We start from the raw sequence: 23608 nt of genomic DNA on the forward strand, positions 1-23608 counted from the left end.
TTACTGTCAGTTCTGTTCGCCAATCGTCACTCCGTCGCGTCCTCCTTCGTGCCCTCCTCCCCTTTCACGTCTCCTGCATCCACCGTGCCGTACATTCGGTCTCTGCAACAGTACTATCGCGTGGTACGCATGGCTCCTCACATTATGACCTTCCGCGCAGAAGCTCATTCCGAGAAGTGTATGCGGTTGAAGAGTTCTGCGAACCTGCTCGGTCGCTGATATACCGGCGCCAATGTGCTAACCTGAACACGCTCAAACACCGCACAGCACATGGCGCAAGGCAGCGTAGTGGCACCGAGGCAGAGTTGCGTGCGTGACTCCATACACAAGCTGCATGTTCCGTGTATAGTCGTCATGAACCAGGTGTCCTGGGCGGAGTGTCGTAAGCGCGACCAGGAACATTGTGCAACGGCTCGATTCCAAGGTTAAATCGCCCCTGCAAAGAAACCCTCACCCGCAACCGCCCCCGAGCTCAACACCACACAGTCCGCTTCCTCCTCTTGTTCACAACGTAGCTCCACACCACTTCTGCACCAAAAACCCGCCGTTCATTCTCCATCCCCCTCCCCTCCCGCTCTTCTCTCCTGCCCACTTCCCATCCCATACAACCTCTGCAAAATCATCATCGCGCACCACGCTCTATTCCCCGCACTCTCCAACCCCGCTGGCGTCGCTATACCAAGTCCGTCCCTCATTACCCCTTCCAATTCCGTAGCCGCCTGATCCCCCGCATGATTGCGCCAGACTTGTGCTGTGTCCACCCTTGCCGTGCCTGGTGGTAGTTTTACGTGCAGCGTCCACAGCGCGTTCAGTGTAGGACGCATGCCGTGAGCTACGAACACTGCGCGGTCGTGGAGTGATGCGAGGAACGCGGAGATAGACTCGCGGCACTGTGCGAGATTGAGGTGTTCAGTTTTGCCGTGAGAAAACGTATTTGGCGCGTTCTTGACGTGGCGTGGTGTATTGTCGTACGTGACCACGATATTCCGCACCACGCCAAACAGCGCATCACGCCCCGCGTCCTCTCTCAAATCCCAAACCACAATTCCCACCTCTGTAACCCTCCCCGGCGCACCAGGCGCCTCATAGACCTCCGTCTCAATCGCGACGAGCACCTTCTCCTGCTGCGCAATATACCCCGCAACGAGCTCATGCACCGCCATCCGCGCGGCCGCGCGCTCCGCGCGTAACCGGGTTGTAACCTCGTCGATCTTGCGCTGTCGCTTTTCCAAGCGCTTAGCTTTTTGCCGCAAGTGGATCCGAATTTTGAGGTCGTATCGGGCTTGCTTGTTGATGGCCATGAATTGTTGCGAGACTGTGAGCGGTTTAGGCGCGCCGGGGTCGAGAGGAGGTGGTGGTGATGGTATATTCTTGCGTTTCATGCGTTCGCTCTTCTTCACGGGGCCGTATCGCCGTTTTTTTTTCTTCTTTGGTGTATGCGGTGCTTGTGAGTCGTTCGACGTTGAAACCTGCGGGGTGTGCGGTGTCGGTGATGGCGGCGTTCGTGCTGCAGATGCTGGTGGCTGGGTCACATATCGTCGGTGTGGCACGTAGTGGCGAGATGTCACAATGGGGCAGCTGAAACTGCGGAGCATATTGCGCAGAGTCATACTTGTGCACCAGCGACGCGGTGCGACGTGGGCCATAATGTCGAGGATGGTGTGCTAGTTTACGGGTTGTTGAAGGGGACAGGAGGACACGACTCGCCGCCGGCAAACCCTGACCCGCAGCGTTCTTCAGCAACACCGCCCCCACAATCAACTTCAGTTCTCGCTGTCAATCATGTTATCATGCATTCATGCCCGTCACTAACTAATAGGGTCGGTTGTACCCCTCCACCGTGATCGTCTTCAGAACCGTAAACTCGTTCAACCCCCACACACTTCCAAAGTTCCCGTACCCGCTCTGTTTCACCCCACCATGCGGCAGCGTGGGCTCGTCATGTACCGTCATTCCGTTGATATGTACCGCGCCAGACTCGATATCCCGCGCCATGTTTACTGCTTTCACCACGTCCCGCGTCCAGATACCCGCAGATAGCCCATACGCGCTTTCGTTTGTGAGGGTGACCGCCTCCGCTGCGGTGTCAACTGGAACGAGCACGCAACACGGTCCAAAAGTTTCGTCCCAGTACACACGCATCTCCGGCGTCACATCAGCCAATACCACCGGGTGTACGCGCGCACCGGAAAGCGAGTTCTCACCATACACGAACTTTGCGCCCTTTGCTGCCGCCTCGGTGACAAGCCCATGAATCGCCGCCGCGTGCCTGCGCACTGCCTGCGTGCCCGGAACAAGATACGAATGCATCGTTTCCGCGCGCGCGCGAACTTTAGCAGTAAACTCCTCCGCGATGGCACGCTGCACAAACACGCGCTCCGTCGACATGCATATCTGGCCCTGATTCAGCCACGCGCCAAGTACAACCCCCGTCGCCGCCGCGTCCAGATCCGCGTCTTCGAGCACAATCACAGCGGCTTTGCCTCCGAGCTCAAGCAAACATGGCTTCAGCGCCTGAGCTGCAGCCGTCGCGATAACACGACCGACAGTGGTCGACCCCGTGAAATTCACTTTTCGGATATGCGGACTCGCAATCAGCGCCGCGGTCACCTCCGGCGCGTCTTCAAGCCGCTTATGCAAGACCTGCAACACGCCGCGCGGCAAGCCGGCATCGATGTACGCCTGCGCGACGAACGCATGCGTTGCGGGGGTAACCTCTGACGTGAGAAATATCGCGGTGCATCCAGCCGCAATCGGCGTCGCGAAGCTGCGCGCACCGAGGATCGCAGCCGCGTTCCACGCCGCGATGGCAAGTACAGGTCCAATCGGCTCCCGCAGCACAATTGGCAGCGTCGTGCCGGATTCGGAAAATGGCACGGAGCCAGTCAAGCTCGTGGTTAGCGCGGCCCATTCCCGCGTCTGCGCTATCGCGTCATTGAAGATCTTCTCCGCGAACATGCGCGTGCATCCGGTTTCCGCGATTTGGAGTGTACATCCTTCGTCGCGGCGCTTGGTGAGCAAATCTGCTGCGCGCAGAAATATCTCCCGGCGCTCGGTGGGTAACACTTTCCGCCAGGTCTTGAATGCTTCCGCGGAAATATCCGCTGCGCGCAAAGCTTCCGTAACAGACACGCCCTGCACGGTGTACAGCGGCGCGTCGTCGGCGTCCGCGGTCGCGGCGTAGGAGGTGAAATGGCGCGCGGCGTCGTCCGCGTGGAAGACAGAAGCAGTGTCGAGAGTGAATGCGAGTTCGGCGGCCATGGCGATGATGCGAGAAGGTGAGCGGTGCGGTGCCAGCAAGAAGAGGCTTAAGAATCCGGGGTTCCGAGGAGCCCCGTGTGGGCAGATGCGGGGCAGAGCCGCACCCCACATGATGCGCCACAAAACCCTTGTTCAGTTCCGCTTCAGGCGCTTGTTCTTTGCCTCCGCGCGCCGGCGCTCCGCCTCCAGCTCCCGCTCGTCCTCACGCCGCCCCGCCACAAGACTCCGTTGCTCCTCCCTTAAAACATCAAATCCAGATGCCTCCATGTCGTCATCGTCGTCATCGTAGTTACTGTAGCTCCGCTCCTCGCCGTTGTTCCTCCGGAAGAGGTTTCGAATCTCTTCAGGATCATACCCCAGGTCCCGCCCTTCGCCGTCTTCATCGCCGCCGTCCTCGTCGGACACGATAAAGTCGTCTAGCGACGAGTCGGATTCATCTTCTTTAGCGCGCCGCTTCTTCTTGATCAGCCCGTCCATCGGCTTCGCAAACGGCGCCGGTGCCGCTGGCCGCCGCGTCGTTACGGCCTGCTTCGTCGGTGTACCCGCCTTCGCCCCAGCGATTCGAGGCCGCACGAATGTCGCCGTCTGTGATGCACTCGCTGGTCTCCGTACATTCTTGATCATGGTATCTGTCTTCACATCTTTCCGCGCCTTTATTGCCGTATTCGTGGTACCTGAGAACGTCTTGCTTGATACTGTTCCAGACAGCGATGGTCGCGTCGTCGACATGGTCCGCACCGGCGCACGCACCGGTGGTACCTCTTTCGCCAACGATCGCTTCTGCTGCTGCCCCTTACTTGCCGCCGTCATCTGTAGCCGTGGTGGTGGCGACTTCACTCCCGTCTTCAGTGGTATCATCTTCGTGGGCACAGTAGTTGATGACATCGGCTTCGCTGTCGCTGACTTTGCTGGCACAAGTTTAGCTGCCGTCGCTGTCGCCGCAGCAGTGACAGCAGTAGACGCAGCTATTCTCGATGCACGCGCAAGTTCCGCTTTCTTCTTCGGGTCGCGCACTTTCACGCTCATCTTGAGCCTTTCGCTATCCACCTTTTCGGCTTCCTTGAGAATCTGCAAAAAGTTTGGCTATCACACGCTCAGCACTCTGTTTCCCATCACTTCAAACTTTCTCTCTGGCAAAAACTCACAGTCTTGCGCGCTGCAGCGACGGCGGCGCCAGTGGTGCTCGAGCTGGTTTGCGTTGGTCGTTGTTTGACCTTATTAGGCAATCCTGCCGGTATGCTCGGTGCTCTTGCGACCGATGGTCGTAGCGGACTATCTACCTTCGTAGCTGACAATTCCCCCAGGCGTGTACTTCCTGTCGTCGCTGCACTTGTAGGTGCGCTCTTGGCAGCGCCTGCGATCGTGGCAGAAGACGGCTGTGGGACTTGCGGTGGCGGTGCTGCTCTCATCGGCACGATGCTGACAGGCGTGCCGGGTCTGCGCAGGGCCCCCGCATGCAGATCGGCATGGGGTTTGGTGTTTGACGACGTAGAAGAGGACGCGGTGCCGGTCGCCTGCGCGAGTAGCTGAGAGAACATATGGCGGTGATGGTAAGTGGAGTACGTGCACGCCAGGCGTGAACAAGTAGTCATTTGATCCGGGTAACTCCTTGCATGTGCTATTTTTTACATCTGCTAAATCTACGTAACCTACAACTGCGCGTTTGCAAAGTTCTACAGAAGTGATCGTAAGAACTGCTCACAAAAAGCTGCCGTAGAGTACACGTATCTATTGATACATACAGAGAAATTTACAACTTTTGGGGTGATGCTGACACACACGAACACGAAAATTCTCCACCAAGTGAAACCCGGCCGCAAGCAACCAGTCTACGCAGGTGAAATCCTTCACGAGTCACGCACTTAGTCGAACAGACCGAATCCTGAGCATGTTAGCTAGAGCACATAGTGAGATGAGGTTTAAGGATACATACCCATGTCGTCGTCAGATTCCTCCTTCTCCTCCTCGACGGGTGCAGCAGCCTCCTCCTCCTCGGCAGCGGCGCCGGCAGCAGCAGCACCGCCAGACGCAGCGGCGGCGACACCACCGGACGGGACGGAGGCGAGCTTCTCGGAGCCAGCAGTGATGAGCTGTAAAAGTTAGAATTGTGTGACTACATTACAGTACGGAAAGAACACATGCCTCATTGATGTCCTTGCCCTCAAGCTCGGCAAGCAGAGCGGAGATGCGGTCAGCCTCTGCCTCAATACCGACAGACTCAAGCACGGTGGTGATGTCCGCAGCGGAGGGGGACGCGTTGCCGCCGGAGGTGAGCAGGAGGTAAGCGGCGATGTACTTCACTAGAGAGTTGTTAGTACTAGCATTGACAACAATATGGATAACTGACTTACTTGTGAGAGAATAATCAAGTTTAAGCCGTGGGCGGACTATTCTTTGGGGATCTCAAAGGAGGCAGAGGGGCGGCGAGGAAAAGTGCGATGCTTGGTCGGCGATGCGTGGTAGTTGGGAGTTAGGTCTTAGCCCTAACACAGTCACGCGCGGCGCGCTAGGGTTTGTACGCCGACCTGTATGCTTTGCGCCGCCGCGCACAACTTCTCCTTTCTCGTCACGACCACCACTGTCACCTCTTTAACATCACTGCCGTCATGTCTGAAGAATTCGACCAGGAGGCTATTGAGGCTGCTGGTACGCTTTGCACACTTTTCCACTGAATGTGACAGCCACTGACTCTTTTGCAGAGAACCGCAAGCGGAGACAGTTCCGCACCTTCGCCTTCCGTGGCGTCGACCTTAAGGATCTGCTCGACCTGCCCCCAGAGGAGTTCGTCGACCTTGTGCATGCGCGAGCGCGCCGGCGTCTGCAGCGCGGTCTGCGTCGTAAGCCCATGGGTCTGATTAAGAAGCTCCGCAAGGCCCGCAAGGAAGCTAAGCCTAACGAGAAGCCCGCTGTCGTCAAGACTCATCTCCGCGACATGATCGTCGTCCCCGAGATGATCGGCTCCGTCATCGGCGTCTACAACGGCAAGGTCTTCAACCAGATTGAGATCCGGCCCGAGATGGTCGGTTTCTACCTCGGCGAGTTTTCCATCTCTTACACCCCTGTCAAGCACGGCAGACCCGGTATCGGTGCTACCCACTCCTCCCGCTTCATTCCCTTGAAGTAGGCTTTTTCCTTTGTATTATGTGTTGAATAAAAGTTGTGAATCACAATATTCATATTCTTATATACGACTATGTGTGATACCATGACTGTCGCAGCGCGTCCATGTCCTCCGCGACCTCCTCTGTCGACGCCGACTTAATTGCAGGCGCTGCGGGAAACCCGATGTACTTTGAAACCCCGGACAATATCGCAATCTCGTTGTACTGTTGCCACCGGTGCCGCTGCTGCGTCGGCTTCTTCTCGGGAATCCGATACCCGTAGCATGGTACCGACGCGTCCATGATCCGCCGCTCCTTGGTGATGCGGTACCACTTCGACGTCGTATCCATGATGAGTTGCGCGCGCGCCGCGGCGGTATTCTTGTAAAACTGCTGGTGAATGTGTACACGCGACGAGCGTGTCTGTCGCGCGATGCAGCGGCGTCTGTATTTGCGGTGCGCGCTGGCGAGTTGCACGCGTTCGTCGCGGGCGCGTACTATCTGGTCGAGCACGGCCGCGAGCTCGGGGTGGGTGCCATCCACGCACATCTCGATTTCAGCTTGTAGGCGCGCCATCTTGTCCTCGTGGAGTCTGGTGGAACGTTAGTGGTGTTCAGTCAACGAGGGAAACATCATGGAAGCGTACCTATCGCGCAGACGCGCGAATTCGATTTCGATTTCCGTGAGCGACGTGATCGCAGCCTTCCGCTTCTGTGCGCGTTCTGCTGTTGTTAGTCGTGTACCGCTAATCGGTGATGTTGAGGACTCACCTTCGGTGTCTTCCTCGTCCTCCTTGTGCTTACGCTTCTTGGAGGTCTTGGACGAAGACCCTTCTTCGTCATCCTCGTCTTCTTCGCCTTCTTCGTCCTCAACGGGCTCACCTTCGCCCTCCTCGTCTTCTACTTCCTTGCGGTCGTCCTCTGCGGCGACTTCGCCGTCATCGACTTCCTCTTGTTCCTCCTCCTCCTCCTCCTCCTCCTCCTCCTCCTCCTCCTCCCCCTCCTGCTGCTGCTGCTGCTGCTGCTGCTGCTGCTGCTGCTGCTCGTCCTCGTCCTCGTCCTCGTCCTCCTCTTCTTCCTCGTCCTCGTCCTCCTCGAGGTCTTCATCACCTGCGACCTCGGCCACGGCTGGCGTCTCGACAAACTCTTCTGCAGGCCCCTCGGCAAGTTCCTCGACCTGGGTTGGTATCGCCGCGAGTGTTTCGACCGGACTCTCGACTTGCTCAGGCTCAGGGGCTGATGTTGGCTCGGCCGGGGACGTCGCCGCTGGCGTCGCCTCGGCGGGGAGGGCCACAGCAGGCGTAGCTTCAGGTGCGACCATAGGCGCAGGCTCTGTGATCCCTGCTGCAGTAGTAGGCTCTGTAAGTATCACTTCGACTAGTGCCACAGGTGTCGCTAGCTCTGCGGGCGGAGCGGCTGGAGCCTCCGCTGTGGGTGAGGGTTCCCGTGTCTTCATGAGCTCCGGCTTCGCTGGCGTAGGCATATCTGAGGTCTCTGCTGCTTGCACTAGCTTGTATAGCTCCACGGGCTCAGTGAGCTTCATCTCCTTCACGACGGTGGGTGCTAGTGAGTGCTCCGTCTCCACTGGCTTCGCTGGTTTTGTTGGCTCCGCCGCCATAGCAGACGCCCCGGGAATCGTCTCGGTTGCCGGCACAACCGCTTTGCTCTTCGTCTTCTCTGCCGTTGCCGCCTTCGTATTCTCGGATTGCGTCGTCCTCCCTTCGAGCGTGAGAGCCGCAGCCGGCGCTGGTGGTGCGATCGCAACCACGGCAGCAAGAGAGGCCTGGGAGCGCTTATCGGCGTCAGTGTCGACTACACTCTTCTTTGCGATCACAACACTCGGCGCCAGCTCCTCCGGCTCGTCAACCGCCGTCTCTTCAGCTGCAGATCCGCCTTCACCGTCATGGTTCTCGCTCTGCGTCGCCTCATTCGTCGTCTCCGCCTGCAAAATCGGTTGCCGCCCCGCCTCCGCTGCGGCGGTCGCGACCGCGACCGCGACTGCGACCGGCGTCGCCACTGGTGTCTTCACCGGTGTCGGTGGCTCATCGATGTCCATGCCGTCGTTATCACCTTCAATTTCTGTCTCTGCCTCCTCAGGGTTCTCCTCGACGGCGGGTTGGTGCTCTGGGGTTGCTGGTGACATGACTGTTGTTATTGAGTGAGAAAGCGCGGAAGATCGTTGACGCGACGCTTTAGCACGTGCGGCTCACGTCTCCTCCCAATTTTTCTTCGCTCTTTCGCGCTGCAGATCGCCCGCATATCGCCATGGGCTTGTTATTTGGAGGCGCAAGCGCTGCGAGTGCGGATCCAGTGGTGGCGGATTTGTTTGCTACGAGTGTATGTTTGGTGTGGGCCGTACAGCAGAACAGGGGCTAACATCGATTAGTCTGGTCCAGTGCAACGACCTGACCGCCGAGTGAAGAGACTTCGTGCGTTCGAGGCGGCTGTGAAGCGCCAAAATGACGTCGAGGACGACGACGAGGAGGCGGAGAGAAGCGAAGAATCAGAGGAGCGCGTGAGCGCGGAGAAGGCCTCGAAGAAACGGAAGCGCGCGGCGATGACGGCGGTGAAAGCGAAGCCTTTGGACGAGGACGACGTGGACGAGGCAGAGTCTACGGCGCTCGAGGATGCGTACTTACGTCGTCTTATTGAGCAAGACGCAGAGCAGGACGCTCCTGCTCGCCCTGCCGATGTAGTTGTCTCTTCCTCTGACGAAGATGACGAAGACGACGAGGCTCTCTCCTCTCACACTTCCATCACCACCCTCGCCGCTACCGCCTCACCCTCTGCTACCCTTACGAGCTCCCCCGAAATTCTCCAATCTAAACGCACTATCTTTGTCGGCAACCTTCCTTCGTCTGCCATTTCCGACAAATCGCACTACTCCCAGCTTCGCGCGCACTTCGCACCTTACGGCGCTATCGCATCCATTCGGTTCCGCTCCGTCGCCTTCGCCGAGATGCTCCCTCGCAAAATCGCCTTTTTGCAGCATAAACTGCACGAACATCGCAGTACTGTCAACGCATACATCGTATTTCGTGACTCAGATGCGAAACCCGGCGCGGCCGCCGCCACCGCTGCAGCGAGAGCACTCAATGGGTCTGTCCTCCTGTCTCGACACATCCGCGTCGACGCGGTCGCGCACCCCGCGAAGCAAGACCATAAACGCTGCGTATTCGTCGGAAATCTTGATTTCGAAGCGGAGGAGGAAGCCCTCTGGACCGCCTTCGCGGCCGCGGGCGAAGTGGAATACGTGCGTGTCGTACGAGATGCGAAGACCAATATGGGTAAAGGGTTCGCATATGTGCAGTTCAAAGACGCGTTGGCGGTGCAGCGTGCGCTAGTTAAGTTGAAGGACGTCAAAGTCGGAAAGCGTGTGCTGCGTGTGGCGCGCGCGAAGAACATTCCCAGCACAACTAATTTGGCCGCGGTTCCCGGCAGCACGCAGAAGAAACCGCGCGCAATTGCGGCGATCGCAGGCGGCACGCTGAACCGCGCGCGGAGATCGCTCGGCAAGGCAGACCGCGCGCAACTCACCGCGATCGTGGCCGAAGGTGAACGTGCGACGCAGGGCAGCACCTCCGCGTCCTCGCTCAAACTACGACGCACCAAGAACCCAAAATCATCCACCAAAAAGAAACCTCGGATCCGTGCGCGTTCCACGGCGTTCAAAAAGGCTGGCAACAAGAAACCGGCAAAGTCGTCCTCGTGATATTTTGTATTACCTGTCCGTCTTTCTTCCAATAAAAGTTGTCTTTTGTTATCGTACATCATCGTCATCGTCATGCATAACTTTTACAGTGCCCCAGGCTCCCGTCCTTGTATCCAAAATCCCTACACCAACAACCGCTGCATCTCCGCAAGCAACTCCATAATCGTCCTTTTCCCCTCCTCCGCCGCTCTTCCCGTCTCCAGCCCTACCTCGCCGCCACCACCCAGCCCACCTCCAAACCCGCCACCCAACGCAGCACGCACATACAGCCTTGCGACCGCATTCTCGATCCGCGTGATGCTATTCTCGACGATGGCAAATGCGTCTGCGTCAGTGAACGCGAAAAGGTGGCCAATCACCATGCTTTGCTGCGCACGCATGTCTTCGTTGTACACGGTCCCGTCGAGGTACGAGCATACCTGCTCCAGCCGCAGCGCCGCGCCGCGCAGTTTGGTGACAAACGTGTAGATCGCCTCGGTTGCACGTGGTAGCGCGACGGACGAGGATGATAGCGGGCGCGTACTTGGCATGCCGGCCAGCATGCCGCTCGGTGTGGTCGTGTTGCCGCTGGTGGAAGCCGTGTCGTCGGAGATGTCGATCTTCATCCGTGCGGCGAGACTTCGTGGGTACACGAGTGAGATACTCTCAGGGTTTTCCAGACCCTTCAATTTCATCTCGCCCAGCTGCTTGATACCCCATCCGTACCCATGCAACAGCTTCAAATCTCGATCAACCGCGCGCGCAAGCATATCGTCACCGCCAAACACACTGTCGAGCACATCGAAGTCTCCCTCCGCGCGTTTGTAAATCTCCTCAAGCCGTTTGATCTCGGACACGAAATCCAGCGACACCGCGATCTGGCCGCCGTCCGCCACAGTGCTAATCCGCGACGCGCGGTTCACCATTGGGCCGAAATAGTCCATGCGCCGCGTGATCGGATCGAGCTCGCACACTGGAGCGCCCCAGTGAACACCCATGCGAACTGATAAGCCGCGGTAAATAATGTTGTTTTCCTCGTCGACTACCTCGGCGCCGTCCACGGATGAAATAATCTCCGGCGGCCATTCCGCGAGCAGCAGCTGCGACTGCACGCTAAAACACCACACCATGGCAGCTGCCACCGTCGAGAAGCACACCATGAACGCATCGCCTTCCGTTTTTACTTCATATCCGCCCACGATCCGCAACTGCCGTCGCATAATCGAGTTGTGTATCTTGATCGCGGACCGCATCGCCACCGGATTGGTTTCCCATAGCTTCGTACTGTTTTTGATATCTGTAAACGCCATTGCGAGCTCGCCCACTGGCGGAGGAACCTCATCGCCCACGCGCCAAGTGAAGTCCTCCGCGTAGTTCAGCTGCGGCACGGTCCGGCGCGGCTTTGAAAACACATATTCCTCGTCCGCACTCGACACTGACCCACCAATCATCGCGGTCACACCCGCCCCTGCGCCGCCATTGCTGCCGTTCTTCACCCGGGACAGTGAGCTCTTCTTCCCGAAATCGCCAACGACAACAATCATCACGACTACCTTCGCGGTACACCCGAATGCTATCGCGAAATCGCGCAATTTTTGAGCTGCACGCATCGGATCATTGCGTTCCGTCGCAGCCATATCCACTGCGGTCTGATGATCCACATACTCCCATAGCTCGCGACTCGCTATGATCAGCAAATCATCAATCTCCGAAAGCTCGCACTCGAAAATCGACGGTGCAGCCTGCACGCACGGAATCAGATCAAAGAACCCAAATGAACGCGACACCTCGAGCTTGTTGTTTAGCTTCCCCGTTTGCGAGACGTACCCACCTGCCTCGCGGATGCGGTCGATTTCCGGCGGGAACGCGGGCTCGTGTTTCGTCGTGAGCAGCTTGAACTCGCGATCTGTGCGCACGAGTATCGCACGGATGTCGCCGAGATTCGCAATGTACAAGTGATTCCCCGCGATATACGCGACGGTGGCACACGCACCGAGCGAGAAATCGTCCGGCCCGATCAACGAGCCCTGTGAGGTGTCGCTGTCGCCCGTAGTGTAAATCCCGATCTGCTTGTTAATCGACAAGAACGTCCGTCGCAGCGCGGCAGCAACTTGCACCTCGCCATCACGCAGATTACGTAGCTCGTTTGCAAATTCGGTGGGAAGCTTCTCCTGCACGAACTTAGCGACGCGGCAGCCGCCGGCTGTTTCGCCGTCTTGCCCGTCGAGCAGCGCAAATATAACTTCTTCTTCGTTGCCGCGGAAGCGCTCGACGACCATGTCAATGTATGACAGGTGATCCAAACGGCCGAGAGTGTCCGCCATGCCGTACGGCATCGAGTGCACCTCCGACCCAGACGTGCGCACACGACGGTCCTCCGTTTCATCAGGAATCGACGAGCTGGTCAGTGTAATATCCATTAACCCCAGCACGCGCAACTTTTGCAGACTCGAAAAGTCAGACAAATCTTTCTCCGTCCGTAGCTGCGGCGACGGCTTAATCTCCAATCGCTTGTTGCCGGATAAATTCAAGTATTTGAGCGATTCGTTGTAGTTCCAGTTCCAGTCATACGGCCAGTTCGAAATATTATACTTTAGCGAGTTGCTTCCCACGTCCAGCACAAGTAAATTATGAATCTCCGCCAGCTCCGCCGGCAATGTCAGCAGTTTGTTCGCATTCAGATGCAAAATCTCGAGGTTCGAAAGCCCGAACAGATCGTCGGAGGGTATATTTGCCAGCGTATTTCCGGAGAGATAGAGCTCCTTGAGCTGCAACAGACGGCCGATCGTTCCCACTGGGATCTCGGATAGCCGATTATACGACAGATTTAGCACAACAAGCTCTGGCAGAAATGAAATCTCCTTGAGACACTGGTCCGTGAGCAAGTTTCCGGCCATATAGAGTTTTTTTAGGCTCTGTGCGAATGTGTTTGCAAGCACTGAAGTCGACGCGGAGGAGTCCTTGCGCGAAGAACTCGGTGTTTCGGGGAACGACCCAGTCTTGCGCGGTGCAGAAGAAAAGTAGTGTTCTTGCGACGTCGCCGACACCGCCGACGAGCGACGTTGCGCGGCGAGGTTGATATTTGATGGTCGCCGGTGTTGTGGTACCATATCCTCAAGCACGCTCACGGTGTCCTCACTCGGGATCGGTTTCAGCAGCGTCGAGTCCGGCGTGATCGAGCCCAAATACAACGGCAGTGGGAACGAGTCTATGTAGTTGAATGACACGTTGAGCACCTCAAGATTCGACAGCAGCCATAGTTCTGAAGGCAAACTGCCGAGTGTATTCCGATGCAGATCAATCACCTGCAACTCTGATAAACTGCCGATCTCCGGGGGCAGCGACGACAGGCTGTTTCCCACGCAACTAAACGACGTCAACCGTTTTAGCTTTCCGATCTGCGACGGCAACGTGCCAAAATGGTTGTTATCTAACACAAGCTTTTCGAGGTTGGTGATCTTATCGAAGAAACCCGGCGGGAATGATGACATTTTCGCGTTTGCAAGGTTCAACGTTGTGAGCGTCATCATCGGTGCACCGAAGTTGAAATAAGTAATCGGATTCTGATTCATATGCATGATTCGCATCCGTCGCGAGCTCTTGTCCAGCTGCGTGACTGAGTTGTGCGATGCGAAAAACACCTCGAGCCGCGGGAGCGTCATGACGATGTCGATATTTGTTAGCTTATTGTACCGGATATCGAGCGACTTGAGCGACGTCAGGTTTTCGAATGTATTGGGCAGCGAGCCGGTGAGCAGGTTGTTTGTGAACTCCAGCGTCTCGAGGGCGCAAAGTTGGCCCATCTCCGAGGGCAGCTCGCGAATGCTGTTGAACGACATGTCGAGCCGGAGGAGTGTGACGAGGTTGCACACGGAAAGGGGGAACTCGGTGAGGTAGTTGAATGCGAGACTGAGATCTCGCAGGAACCGCAGGTGCACCATGGTGTACGGCAGAGATGACAAGCAATTGTTCTGCAACCGCAACGAGACCAGTGCCTCGTGGTTCTCGAAATTCGCTGAACTCAGATCGTCCAGTCTGTTGCTCGAGATGTCGAGATAGTTCAGCTTCGGTGCGGCCATGATACTCTCCGGTAGATGCACACATTCGTTGTGTGCGAACTTGATCTCCTGGAGGTTGCTGCATAGCTTGATGAAATTGATAGGCACGGCGAGGGAGAGGTTCCCAGAGAAATTTATTTTGACGATTTCGCTAGCGTGCGTGTAGAGTGTCTGTGGTAGATTGACGAGATTCTTCCGTTCGAGGTCAACTTGTGTGAACTTTCCGTTAGGCGTGATACTGTCGTCGGTCTCGTTGAGCGTGGATGGCAGAACTGCATTGATGAGAAGGAACCGACATAGGTATCCCAAATCCTCGCGACCAAGGTCCGCGATGGAGTCTTCCTCGGTGTAGCCGGACAGCTCGAGCATCCGCCTCTGTAACAGCAGCGGCCGTTCGGTCTCGTCGAGAATGCGAATCAGTCCCAACCTCCGGAATCCAATGAGGTAGTGCTCGACGACCGGCAGAAAGAACTTTCTGCATAGTAACGGTAACAGCTCTGTGACGGTGGTATCGAGTGTACAGGGAACCGTGCAAAAGGTGGAATCGAGTTGGAACACGCGGATGTAGTACGTCGAAGAGGTCGGCTTTATTGCCAGCTTGCGCGGCTGCGTGGTCGAGCTGCCGCTTTGGCTGGAGCCGCCGTTCGTCGTCGCGCCCGCAACGCCCCAGCTGTCCGGCGGCTTCCAGCCTGCAGCGCGGCCGGGCAGCATCTTACTCGGCCCCATGGAGAACGGGGACACGGGAACCAACGCGTTCTGATTAGCATTACGGTTGGCCCGGGCGTTATTTGGCGCGGTGGCGGCAGCCATGGCTTTGCGCGTCTTCTTGTGCCACTTGCCAATGATGCCTTCGACCGGCTGTTGGAGGAACTCGGCCTTGAGGATGCCAGACATATCGTCAAAGTTGGTGTCGAGCAGGAACGACTGCGGCGTGTGATCAGACGCGGAACGTTGTGCTGGCGCCGCGTGGGTCGCGTCTGTGGCCGAGGGCACGGAGCCGGCACGACCGTAGCCACGGGCGTGCGGTTCTACGGCGGTAGAGGGCGAAGGCGCGGAGTGCTCGCGATCCCGGCCGAGGTGGCGCAGGATGTGTGTCGAGGAGAGACTGTCAATGGTGTATGCGTGCTGGATCGAGCTTTGCGAGTGCTGGTTGGAGGAGGATGTGTGCAGATACGGCGCTGGTGGACGCGGGGTGAGTTACGAACAAGGGGATGAGGCGAGTGGAAAGGCATACCGTCGGGATCCTTGCGGTGAATCAGCTTTCCAAGAAAGCCGGGCCGCCGCTTCTCGCGGGAGGTGCTCGAGAGCGCGGACGGCGGGCGCTCGGGGGCAGGTGATTCGCTGTGCATCGTGGGATGGAGGGGACAGCGTGGGGTGCAAGAGGAGGAGGAGGATTGCGGGGAGGCGGAGCAGGAAGGCGGAGTGCCACTGATCTGCCACACGACGGACACGACCGCGGAGGCGCAGAGCGAGAGCTCTTGAGGAGGGGCGAATGAGCGAGGTGGGGGAGGTGTAAGAGGTACAAGGGTAGGTGCGGAAGTTGTGATTCAGAAGATCGAGGTGTGAAGACTTGTCGAAGTGCGGCGTTGCGCATTGTTCTCTGGCTATTATTATCAATGTACTACTATTACATTGTATTTACATCTTCGCTACAAACATCACCGCCGCCAGAGTGCAAACTCATCGGCGTCGTCGGCATCGTCGTCGTCTTCAATATCGTCATCGTCGCTATTTTCTTGATCTTTGTCTGCTTGGCCAGACCTACTCTGGTTAGTCTGGCCCTCTGTTGCAGATTCTGCTTGCTGCCTGTGCTTCTGCCGTAACCGCTCACGGATCTGCTTGAGTTTCAGCACACGCGACTCAAGCTCCTTCTGCTCTGCAAACTGCTCCTCAAGGCTGTTCATAATCTCGTCTGCGTCATCGTTGTCTGCCTCACGGGACGTTGATACCGGCGGCACAGTGACTGCGGTATGTGACGGCTGCGCTGAAGCGACAAGCCCTGCTGCAACCGTAGGCTCGAGGGTATCTGCGACGGTAGCGGTGTCGAAGGCGGAGATATCGGCTTGGAAGGCGGCCCATTCTGCGTCCATGTCTGGTTCTGCTTGGGGTTCAGGGACGGTAGTAGTAAGCTGCTTTCCACCTTCGTCCTGATCCGCCTTTGCCACGCCCTTTGTCTTCTTCACCGGTGCACCGTCCTCATCATGAGCTTCAAGCGCACGCTTCGCCTTTCGCTGCTGCACGTCCTTATACTTCTGTACGGCCGCCCGATGGGTTGCCGTACCGGTGTGAGGTTCCCATTGCCGGTTGCCATCTATGTAGAGATCACACACTGTGCATTTAAGCCTGTCATGCACGTATATGGCGTATGGGTGCTGGATGCGGTCGGCATATTCCTTTGGCGCGAAGAGGGCCCGGATGCCGGTGGCCATGGCATTGGTGGAGTGGTGAGGTTCGCGATGTTCGAGATGGAGCTCATCGCGGGCTGAGGCGGGTAAGAAGTACCAATTAGTGGGCAATAGACAACCAGTGGCCTGAAATTGGGACGGCAGAGTGCGCTAAGAGAACTGCAGCATGACAAGAATCACGTGACATTAATTTCACGTGATGTCAGCGCTGTAAAGTGCTTAGCTGCCGTTGCAGCCGCGAGGTCGATCCCTGTGGCTGCCGCTGAACGGCGACAGCCAAGACCCTTCTTCTGCGCGCTCAACTCAACAGTTGACCGAGTAGTCCGCATCGAGACCTTCTAATTCCGTCACTCTGACACTCCCCGCGGCTAGGCCCAGCGCCAGAGCCTAGACCCAAGACGGGCAAGGCTGGCCAGGCACGCACGGGCCGGTCCCGCTGTAATCAGATCTTCGACGCGCGCTAAAAGCCGCGGAGACAGCCGAGGCAGTTATCAGATCGCGGCGATAGCCAATCAGCAGCAGTGTGATTACGCGCCACTGGCGGGGTAACTAAGTATGGGCCAATGAGCACGTTGCTGATTGTCAGCCCTAGAAGCGGCCTAGCGCACACGTGCCGCGGCTCATCGTCTTCACAGTTCGCGGGACTTGTCTCGTTTGGCCGGCGTACTTCCTCCTCTTCGCCGATTTCTCCCTCTTTCTGTCCTCTCCTTACCATCCATGCCGCTACAGTGATGCCCGGAACGCTCAGCCCGCCGCTGCGTGTGCTTCCGCATCTCCACCAGCCCCTTCACCGCCAGCACCCGTCCCTTCACCGCCAACTCCCCCCTCTCGCTGCTGCCGCGCAGCCCCCGGCCGCGTCGTCCACTGCCCCCTCTGCAACACTCGCTTCACTGCAGTCCTCGCAGTCGCACTCGACCACCACATCCTCCTCGTCACTCCTCTCGCCGCTCATCGCCGCCGTATTCGCCGCAGCCGCCTCCAACTCCTCCGCATCAGACAAGACACCCTGTCCGCTGACGAAGGTCGAGTCTCCGCCGCCATCCAGAGGGCAAGATCCCGTGCCAGACTCGCATCGCATCGCATCTGCGACGCCCTCCCGCTCGTCGACCCCTACGGATACCATCATGGACAACCCCGGTCAGGGCCACCACGCGGCGCAAGCCCAGACTACGGCATCCCCAATGTCACCACAGTTTCCTGTCGCCCACGTCGCAGCACAGCCGCCACAGACCGCACAGCCTGCCGGCGCCCCGCAAGTAGCCATCGACTCCGTTGGGCAGGTATGCAGCAACTGCGGCACTACGCGCACGCCGCTGTGGCGCCGCGCGCCCGACGGCACGACAGTGTGCAATGCGTGCGGCCTATATCTAAAAGCGCGCAACACCGCGCGGCCTGTCCACCTCAAGCGCGCGCCGCAGAACAGCATGCCGCTTGCGATCTCGCGGTCGACCGCGGTGCTCTCTGCGTCTGGCGCGGAGGTCAGCGGATCGGTGAACATGTTCGTCGCAACTGATCTCAGCGTGCCGGGAACTTGTCCCGGCGACGGACACTGCAACGGCACCGGAGGCTCGCGCGCTTGCAGTGGGTGTCCCGCGTACAATAACCGTGTGGCGAAAGTTGCGCAGATGGCGACGACTTACCAATCAGGGCCGTACTCTGCTGATCCCGGCCGCGTGCAAACGCTCACAGGAAACACATCGACACAGTCCGAGACGACATCTTACGACAGCAACACAGTAACCACCACAGCAAAACCGACGCCGGCTCCCATGCAGCAACTCCCCGCCGCACCTGCCATGTCGATGCTTCCCGGCGACCACGCCGGTCTGTCCCCCCCCGGCTCTGTCGTGGACCACCTCGTGGTCGCGTGCCAGAACTGCGGGACAACCATCACCCCTCTCTGGCGTCGGGACGAGGTCGGACACACGATCTGCAATGCGTGTGGTAAGTATTTCCTGTTTGTGGAGTGTTCGATGTCACGTGACGGTGCACTGACATTGCGGTCTAGGCCTGTACTTTAAACTACACGGCGTGCATCGCCCCGTCGCCATGAAGAAGTCTGTTATCAAGCGCCGGAAACGAGTCGCGCCGCCGGTGACCCCGTCGTCCCTTCCCCCAGTGCAGCCGGGGGCGCAGCAGCTTCAACCTCTTCCGCAGCGGCCTCCCACGACAGCACACGACTCCGACGACGAGCAGCAGAACCGCTCCCAGTACGACGACGCCGCGGGTGTTGTACGGCTACCCCAGATTCGCCTACGTCCCGAGCCCACTGCTGCAACCTCCGCCAGCACCGACGCTCACGACTGCTCGACGCACGACCATCGCCATCTTCCAGCCATCTCCTCTGTGACCGGCGGCGTGCCCAGCAGTTGGTCCGACCAGCCACCGCCGCCGCCGTCAATTGACTTCACAGGCGCTTTTAGATCATCGTCCGCTGGGCCACTGACCACGACCGGATACCATTTTCACAGGTTCGGGGCAATGGAGCACTCCCCCCCGCCACCTGTGTCGCCTGGCACGGAGACTGAAGAGAGCACGCGGTTACCGCCGTTGCAGTTTTTGCGGCAACCACAACGACAACCGTCTCCGGAGGCGAACACGCAAACGCCGGCTGTGACGCTGAAACGAAAGGCTGCGAGTGAGGACACGGTGCCGGTGCTTCAGTCGCCAATGCACTCGCCTACGCTCGCCTCAGCATCATCGACCACCGCCGTGCCATCACAAACACCACACGCTCCGGCGCTGATGAACACTCCGCCCGCACCAGCTGCGGCCCGCGCGAAAAACAGCATCATGTCGATCCTGAACGCAGACGTCGGGCCCTCCTCATCCACCACCTCCGCACCTGCTGCACCCGCACCAGCTACCGCCACTGCCCCAGCCATGACGACAACCCCCTCCCCACCCCCTACCACCGATTCACGCACCGACTCGGACAAGATCCGGGAATATCTTCGCGCGAAGCGACAAAAACTCGAAGCAGACCTCGCCGCGCAACGCAAGGCTCTCGCGGAGAACGAGAGCTTACTCGCACTTTATGAGCGCGAGCTTTCCGAGCTGAAGTAGGAAGTGATGGACGCTGGAAGACGACTAAACGTGTATATACAAATTTTGCCATGTTATGTATGGAGGATAAAGGCGCGACTGCTATTTGATTTATTGGCGTATTCTAATCCGGGATGGCGGTTTTGTAATATATTTATCTCTCCACACGACAACGAGATGAAGAATGAAAAATAGCTGTTATCTTTATATGTTTGTCTTGTATAAATAATAACATAGATCTATATCTAGCGAACAGCTCAATGACATCGGTATTACCCATCGTCCTCAGGCGGCTGATACCACTGACACCGGGCATTTTGTGCCCAGTTCTCGCGCGAGCCGCGGATTATAATCCCGCTCGTCGCCCCGAAATAAGTAAGCACAAAAATGCACAACAGCGTCAACAAAATCAGAGGGGACTAGCTGCACTCGCAATCGCCTGTTTCGCTGTGTTCACTCACATGATGTGCACCTCCGGCAGCGGAGGTCTTTGAAACGTGAATGGCAATTCTCCATGGTGGCGTACGCATTGTATGAGACGACGAAAAGAGAGCATAGTCTTCTACTGTCCAGCCCGGAGGCAGGGCGGAGGGAGAGAGGGGGATGAGGGGCTTGTTGGTAAGCGTTCCAAAGTCGATCACGATATCGTGGTCTTCTGGCATATTCACTCTGGCGGTGATGTCGTCTTTGTACTAGTCGCACGTGGAAGGGGGGTGAAAGTGAAGATCGTGAAGTGTCAAACAGTAAGTCCCCGATCAGCTTATCTCCGCACCAGCCATTTACGAGTCACACCACATCGCGTACTACCCCGTCGCATAGTCATGCGCTAAATACGAGAGTCTGGCTGACACACGATACACCCGTGTCCTTAGTAGTCTCGATAACCTTGCAGCCGCCCGCGTCGTCGTGACCGGAGGCCGGTGGCGTTTATCTCAGGCTAGGCCACTAGCCCATGGCCCCGCCGCCCGGACCGCTCGGCCAAGCAACGCGGAGGCATGTGAGATGCGGCTGATTGCGATGAGAGGGACAAGCGAAGTGGTTATAGATCACGATCACAGTGGCTGTGTGATCGCTCCAGTGGGGGGCGAGAGTTGGAGACGGCAAGGGACTGACGCTTCGAATAAGCAGTATGCTTGTCGTGTTATCATGAGGTGAGTTGGGCAGTTATTGGAAGTCTGGGATCCGGGAAGGGTACAGCGCACGGCTGCCGGTCCGTGGTCTCCTGTTCGCAGTCGTGTGCTCATACCCAGCACGACACCAGCACAGTCTTACACCGCACTCGAGGCCATTCTCGGCCCGTTCACCCACTACCTGACGACCATCGATATCCGTAGCAAGTTTTATCGTATTTCGTGACGCAGTTGTCATCCATCTCTCTCTTCATCTATACACTGCCCCCTCTTCCTCCGGCAGTTTTGTTGACCAATAACGAGGAACAAAAGCCATCCTCAGATATCAACACCAAACCCCGTACCAACACACAACACCAAAAAAAGGTCGCCGCAAAACGATCGGGAGAACAAAACGTAAGTCTCTCCAGAGGCGCTCCGGAGAAGGGGTATATATGGCCAAAAAAGATGAGGATAATGGCGTGGTATATATGCGGTAACCGTAGAAACTCCGAGATGCAACACCTTGTCCCACACGCTTAATTACTCAAGCCGTAGCCACCATTACCACCTCCAGCCGAAGACAGCGCGCCAGAAGATACCCGTGACGGCGACACGTCAGCGACGACCGTGCTCGCGTACGCTTCAAGGTCTGATGAGTCGACTACCATTTCCACGCTCTGCTGCTGCTTGTACTGGTGGTGCGGGTGTATGCGCATCGCCTGCGGCAGGGGAAGATGTTGCATCTGCTGCTGCTGTTGTTGTGGTGGTGGTGGTGGTGGTGGTGGTGGAGGAGGTGGTGGTGGTGCGATGTGGAGTGGTGAATGCGGGAGCTCGTGGTGCGGAGGGAGATCTTGGTGGTGATGGTGTTGCTGGTGGTGGTGCTGATGGGAATAGAGCGTCGGTTGCCGCGGGATGGATTGTCCATGTCCGACAGGCGGGGGTAGTGGCACGTAGTGGGCAACTTGCATGTGTGGGATATACCCCGGCAACGACAGTGGTGGTTGCGGGTGTTGTTGCCCGTTGTTGATTGTGGAGAAGATGGGTTGGTAGCGGTGTCCTTCCGAGAGTGAGCGGGCGACTGCGATCGGGGCACTCGAGGAGGGCGAGGGGGCTGAGGTGGTGGGAAGAGATGGTGGTAATGATGAGGAATGCGACGCAGTCGCGACGGAGGGTAGCGGTGGCGGCAACGGGGATTGCATAGGGGTGTGTGAGTATACCATGTACGTCGCCGATGGTGGGGAGGAGGAGCTAGTCGACGCGGAGGACGACGCGGAAGATACCGACGACGACGACGAAGACAGCGGCTGTGCCTGCGCGGCCGCTATCTGGGGAGGCGGCAACCGCGGCGGCGACGGCGGCGGCGGCGGTTGGTGATGCATGCCCGGCTCCACGAGCAGAAGAGATTGTTCCGCGAGCGTCGCCGGGCTCGCAGCCGACTGTGTTCCGTAGGAGGACGAACTCGACGAGCCCTCCGTCACCATGCTCTCCTCTCCGCTCGTCGTGGTCGTGGTCGTGGTCGTCGTTGTCGTGGTCGACATCGGCACCTCTGTGGGTGAGCGCTCCGCACTCGCCGTCCGACTCCGCGACGCGTCCGCGTCATCTTCGTCCATCTCCTCGCTCTTGCGCTTCCGCGACGTGCTGTCACCGTCACCACTGCTGTTCTCCGGCATCGTCTCCAACGACAATGTGGAAATATTCGACGGCTGAAACTTTGTCTGCTTCTCCGGCGGTATCGTCCATATCACCACCGGCTCGTTCTCGTACTTTACCTCCATATCGGCGATGTAGTAAATCTCCTCCAGAATTTCCATCTTGTCTGCCGGTATATTCGTCGCACACTCCGCCGTCGCGCTGCGCAGAGAGCGAATCTCCGCCTTGCGACAGCGCAGCATCGCAATTAGCAATAACAACCGCTCCGGCTTCATCAAGTGATCCGGCTCCTTGTGCCGAGCGTGCTTCGGCCACCACGACGGCCGAAACTCGTCGCCTTTGTTGTACGGGTGATTAGTCTGCTTCTTCGGCTCGATCACTTTAATCCAAGCCTTTGCGACGACCTTGCACACGAGCTGTTGCAGTTCCCTAAACTTCGCCTCAAGTGCAGCGGTCACACGCACATGGTCACTCGTCAATAGCGGCCGGTACTCGCGCGGATTCGCCGGGAACGAGCCCGTCGCCGGCGTCCCTGTCGGCTGCGACGACACCTTAACCACGGCCTTCTTACTCCCCGGCACACCCGCAATCGGCAATGGCGCGGGTAAGGCCTCGCCTGCCTGCAATCGCAGCGGCTGTGGCCGCTGCCTCCGTGCATGCGACATCGTCGCTTCCCGCGCTCCACGAGATGAGGCAGCCGCCGTCCCCGCGCCCGCTTGCACGTTCACTGCCCCATTCGTCGTCGTGCTTGCTGCAGAAACCGTCGGCAATGGCAACAACCCCGTTGCGGATGGCGTACTGTCCCCCGCGGCGTGCGATACCGGGGTGCTACCGCTGTGAGCGCTGGGCGCAAGCATCCCAGCGCCGAGAAGACCACCGCGCCGCAGCGCGTCGAGCCAGATGTCGCCGGCTGCCTGGTCACGCGTGGGCGCGCCAAGTACGGCATGCTCGTACACATCTGGCACGAGGAGCGCGGAGGAGGAGGAGGTGGTGGTGGTGGAGCCAACGGAGCGGCGGTGGTGGAGATGGTGGTTGTGTGCGTCAGAGTAGCACTGTGAGGCTGCGAGCAGCGGTACACTGCCGGGCGGGGTGAGCAGTAGTAAAAACCGCGCGCCCGCAGTGCGCTCGAGGTACGCGATGTCAATGGCGACGCGGGCGAGGACCGCGAGGACCGGGTCGTCGGGGGGCATGGGTGGTGGGTGGATGTGGGTGGTAGCAGGTGGGAGAGGGCGATGGGAGCGGATAAGTTGCGCACCGCCAACAAAGCATTTACGCGCCCCTTTTTT

At 58.3% G+C, this 23608-nt stretch overlaps 12 protein-coding genes across 12 annotated transcripts; 3 read left to right on the forward strand and 9 right to left on the reverse strand.

Annotated features, from left to right (window-relative positions):
* Nucleotides 1-358: 358 nt before the first annotated feature.
* On the reverse strand, nucleotides 359-1714 carry V1518DRAFT_126523 (uncharacterized protein). The gene has a single exon (XM_066900710.1). The coding sequence runs from the start codon at nucleotides 1644-1646 to the stop codon at nucleotides 549-551; it is 1098 nt and encodes a 365-aa protein (XP_066757236.1). The 5' UTR covers nucleotides 1647-1714; the 3' UTR covers nucleotides 359-548.
* Nucleotides 1715-1812: 98 nt separating this feature from the next.
* V1518DRAFT_377908 (NAD-dependent aldehyde dehydrogenase) lies at nucleotides 1813-3261 on the reverse strand (the record flags this gene model as incomplete). The annotated part of the gene is made up of 1 exon (XM_066901593.1): nucleotides 1813-3261. The coding sequence occupies one exon, from the start codon at nucleotides 3259-3261 to the stop codon at nucleotides 1813-1815; it is 1449 nt and encodes a 482-aa protein (XP_066757237.1).
* Nucleotides 3262-3393: 132 nt separating this feature from the next.
* V1518DRAFT_429626 (SPT2 chromatin protein-domain-containing protein) lies at nucleotides 3394-4799 on the reverse strand (the record flags this gene model as incomplete). Its single annotated transcript, XM_066906141.1, has 2 exons — nucleotides 3394-4344; nucleotides 4407-4799. The coding sequence occupies 2 exons, from the start codon at nucleotides 4797-4799 to the stop codon at nucleotides 3394-3396; spliced, it is 1344 nt and encodes a 447-aa protein (XP_066757238.1).
* Nucleotides 4800-4857: 58 nt separating this feature from the next.
* Nucleotides 4858-5734, reverse strand: V1518DRAFT_422788 (ribosomal protein P2). The gene is made up of 4 exons (XM_066905534.1): nucleotides 5613-5734; nucleotides 5404-5561; nucleotides 5195-5351; nucleotides 4858-5143 (listed from the first exon to the last, which is right to left on the reverse strand). Coding segments are annotated over exons 1-4 (336 nt in total). The 5' UTR covers nucleotides 5614-5734; the 3' UTR covers nucleotides 4858-5123.
* Nucleotides 5735-5810: 76 nt separating this feature from the next.
* Nucleotides 5811-6485, forward strand: V1518DRAFT_422791 (40S ribosomal protein uS19). The gene is made up of 2 exons (XM_066905535.1): nucleotides 5811-5907; nucleotides 5961-6485. Exons 1-2 carry the CDS (start codon nucleotides 5868-5870, stop codon nucleotides 6383-6385), a joined length of 465 nt encoding a protein of 154 aa, XP_066757240.1. The 5' UTR covers nucleotides 5811-5867; the 3' UTR covers nucleotides 6386-6485.
* Nucleotides 6405-7325, reverse strand: V1518DRAFT_422793 (Sds3-like protein). The gene is made up of 3 exons (XM_066905536.1): nucleotides 7133-7325; nucleotides 7009-7084; nucleotides 6405-6954 (listed from the first exon to the last, which is right to left on the reverse strand). The coding sequence occupies exon 3, from the start codon at nucleotides 6936-6938 to the stop codon at nucleotides 6453-6455; it is 486 nt and encodes a 161-aa protein (XP_066757241.1). The 5' UTR covers nucleotides 6939-6954; nucleotides 7009-7084; nucleotides 7133-7325; the 3' UTR covers nucleotides 6405-6452.
* Nucleotides 6542-8544, reverse strand: V1518DRAFT_126484 (uncharacterized protein). The gene has a single exon (XM_066900709.1). It carries the CDS (start codon nucleotides 8502-8504, stop codon nucleotides 6966-6968), a length of 1539 nt encoding a protein of 512 aa, XP_066757242.1. The 5' UTR covers nucleotides 8505-8544; the 3' UTR covers nucleotides 6542-6965.
* Nucleotides 8545-8598: 54 nt separating this feature from the next.
* Nucleotides 8599-10129, forward strand: V1518DRAFT_422796 (uncharacterized protein). The gene is made up of 2 exons (XM_066905537.1): nucleotides 8599-8698; nucleotides 8748-10129. The coding sequence occupies exons 1-2, from the start codon at nucleotides 8627-8629 to the stop codon at nucleotides 10071-10073; spliced, it is 1398 nt and encodes a 465-aa protein (XP_066757243.1). The 5' UTR covers nucleotides 8599-8626; the 3' UTR covers nucleotides 10074-10129.
* A 5-nt stretch (nucleotides 10130-10134) lies between these two features.
* On the reverse strand, nucleotides 10135-15613 carry V1518DRAFT_126321 (phosphatase 2C-domain-containing protein). The gene is made up of 2 exons (XM_066900708.1): nucleotides 15345-15613; nucleotides 10135-15288 (listed from the first exon to the last, which is right to left on the reverse strand). Exons 1-2 carry the CDS (start codon nucleotides 15457-15459, stop codon nucleotides 10196-10198), a joined length of 5208 nt encoding a protein of 1735 aa, XP_066757244.1. The 5' UTR covers nucleotides 15460-15613; the 3' UTR covers nucleotides 10135-10195.
* A 69-nt stretch (nucleotides 15614-15682) lies between these two features.
* On the reverse strand, nucleotides 15683-16862 carry V1518DRAFT_422800 (uncharacterized protein). Its single transcript, XM_066905538.1, has one exon. The coding sequence runs from the start codon at nucleotides 16537-16539 to the stop codon at nucleotides 15769-15771; it is 771 nt and encodes a 256-aa protein (XP_066757245.1). The 5' UTR covers nucleotides 16540-16862; the 3' UTR covers nucleotides 15683-15768.
* A 340-nt stretch (nucleotides 16863-17202) lies between these two features.
* Nucleotides 17203-19845, forward strand: V1518DRAFT_422802 (uncharacterized protein). Its single transcript, XM_066905539.1, has 2 exons — nucleotides 17203-18459; nucleotides 18524-19845. Exons 1-2 carry the CDS (start codon nucleotides 17247-17249, stop codon nucleotides 19579-19581), a joined length of 2271 nt encoding a protein of 756 aa, XP_066757246.1. The 5' UTR covers nucleotides 17203-17246; the 3' UTR covers nucleotides 19582-19845.
* Nucleotides 19846-21068: 1223 nt separating this feature from the next.
* V1518DRAFT_126618 (uncharacterized protein) lies at nucleotides 21069-23597 on the reverse strand. Its single transcript, XM_066900711.1, has one exon. The coding sequence runs from the start codon at nucleotides 23510-23512 to the stop codon at nucleotides 21209-21211; it is 2304 nt and encodes a 767-aa protein (XP_066757247.1). The 5' UTR covers nucleotides 23513-23597; the 3' UTR covers nucleotides 21069-21208.
* Nucleotides 23598-23608: the final 11 nt, after the last annotated feature.

This window comes from Limtongia smithiae, assembly GCF_038497785.1.
Source record: "Limtongia smithiae strain NRRL Y-17922 unplaced genomic scaffold V1518scaffold_15, whole genome shotgun sequence".
NCBI classification, from domain to species: Eukaryota; Fungi; Ascomycota; class Lipomycetes; order Lipomycetales; family Lipomycetaceae; genus Limtongia; species Limtongia smithiae.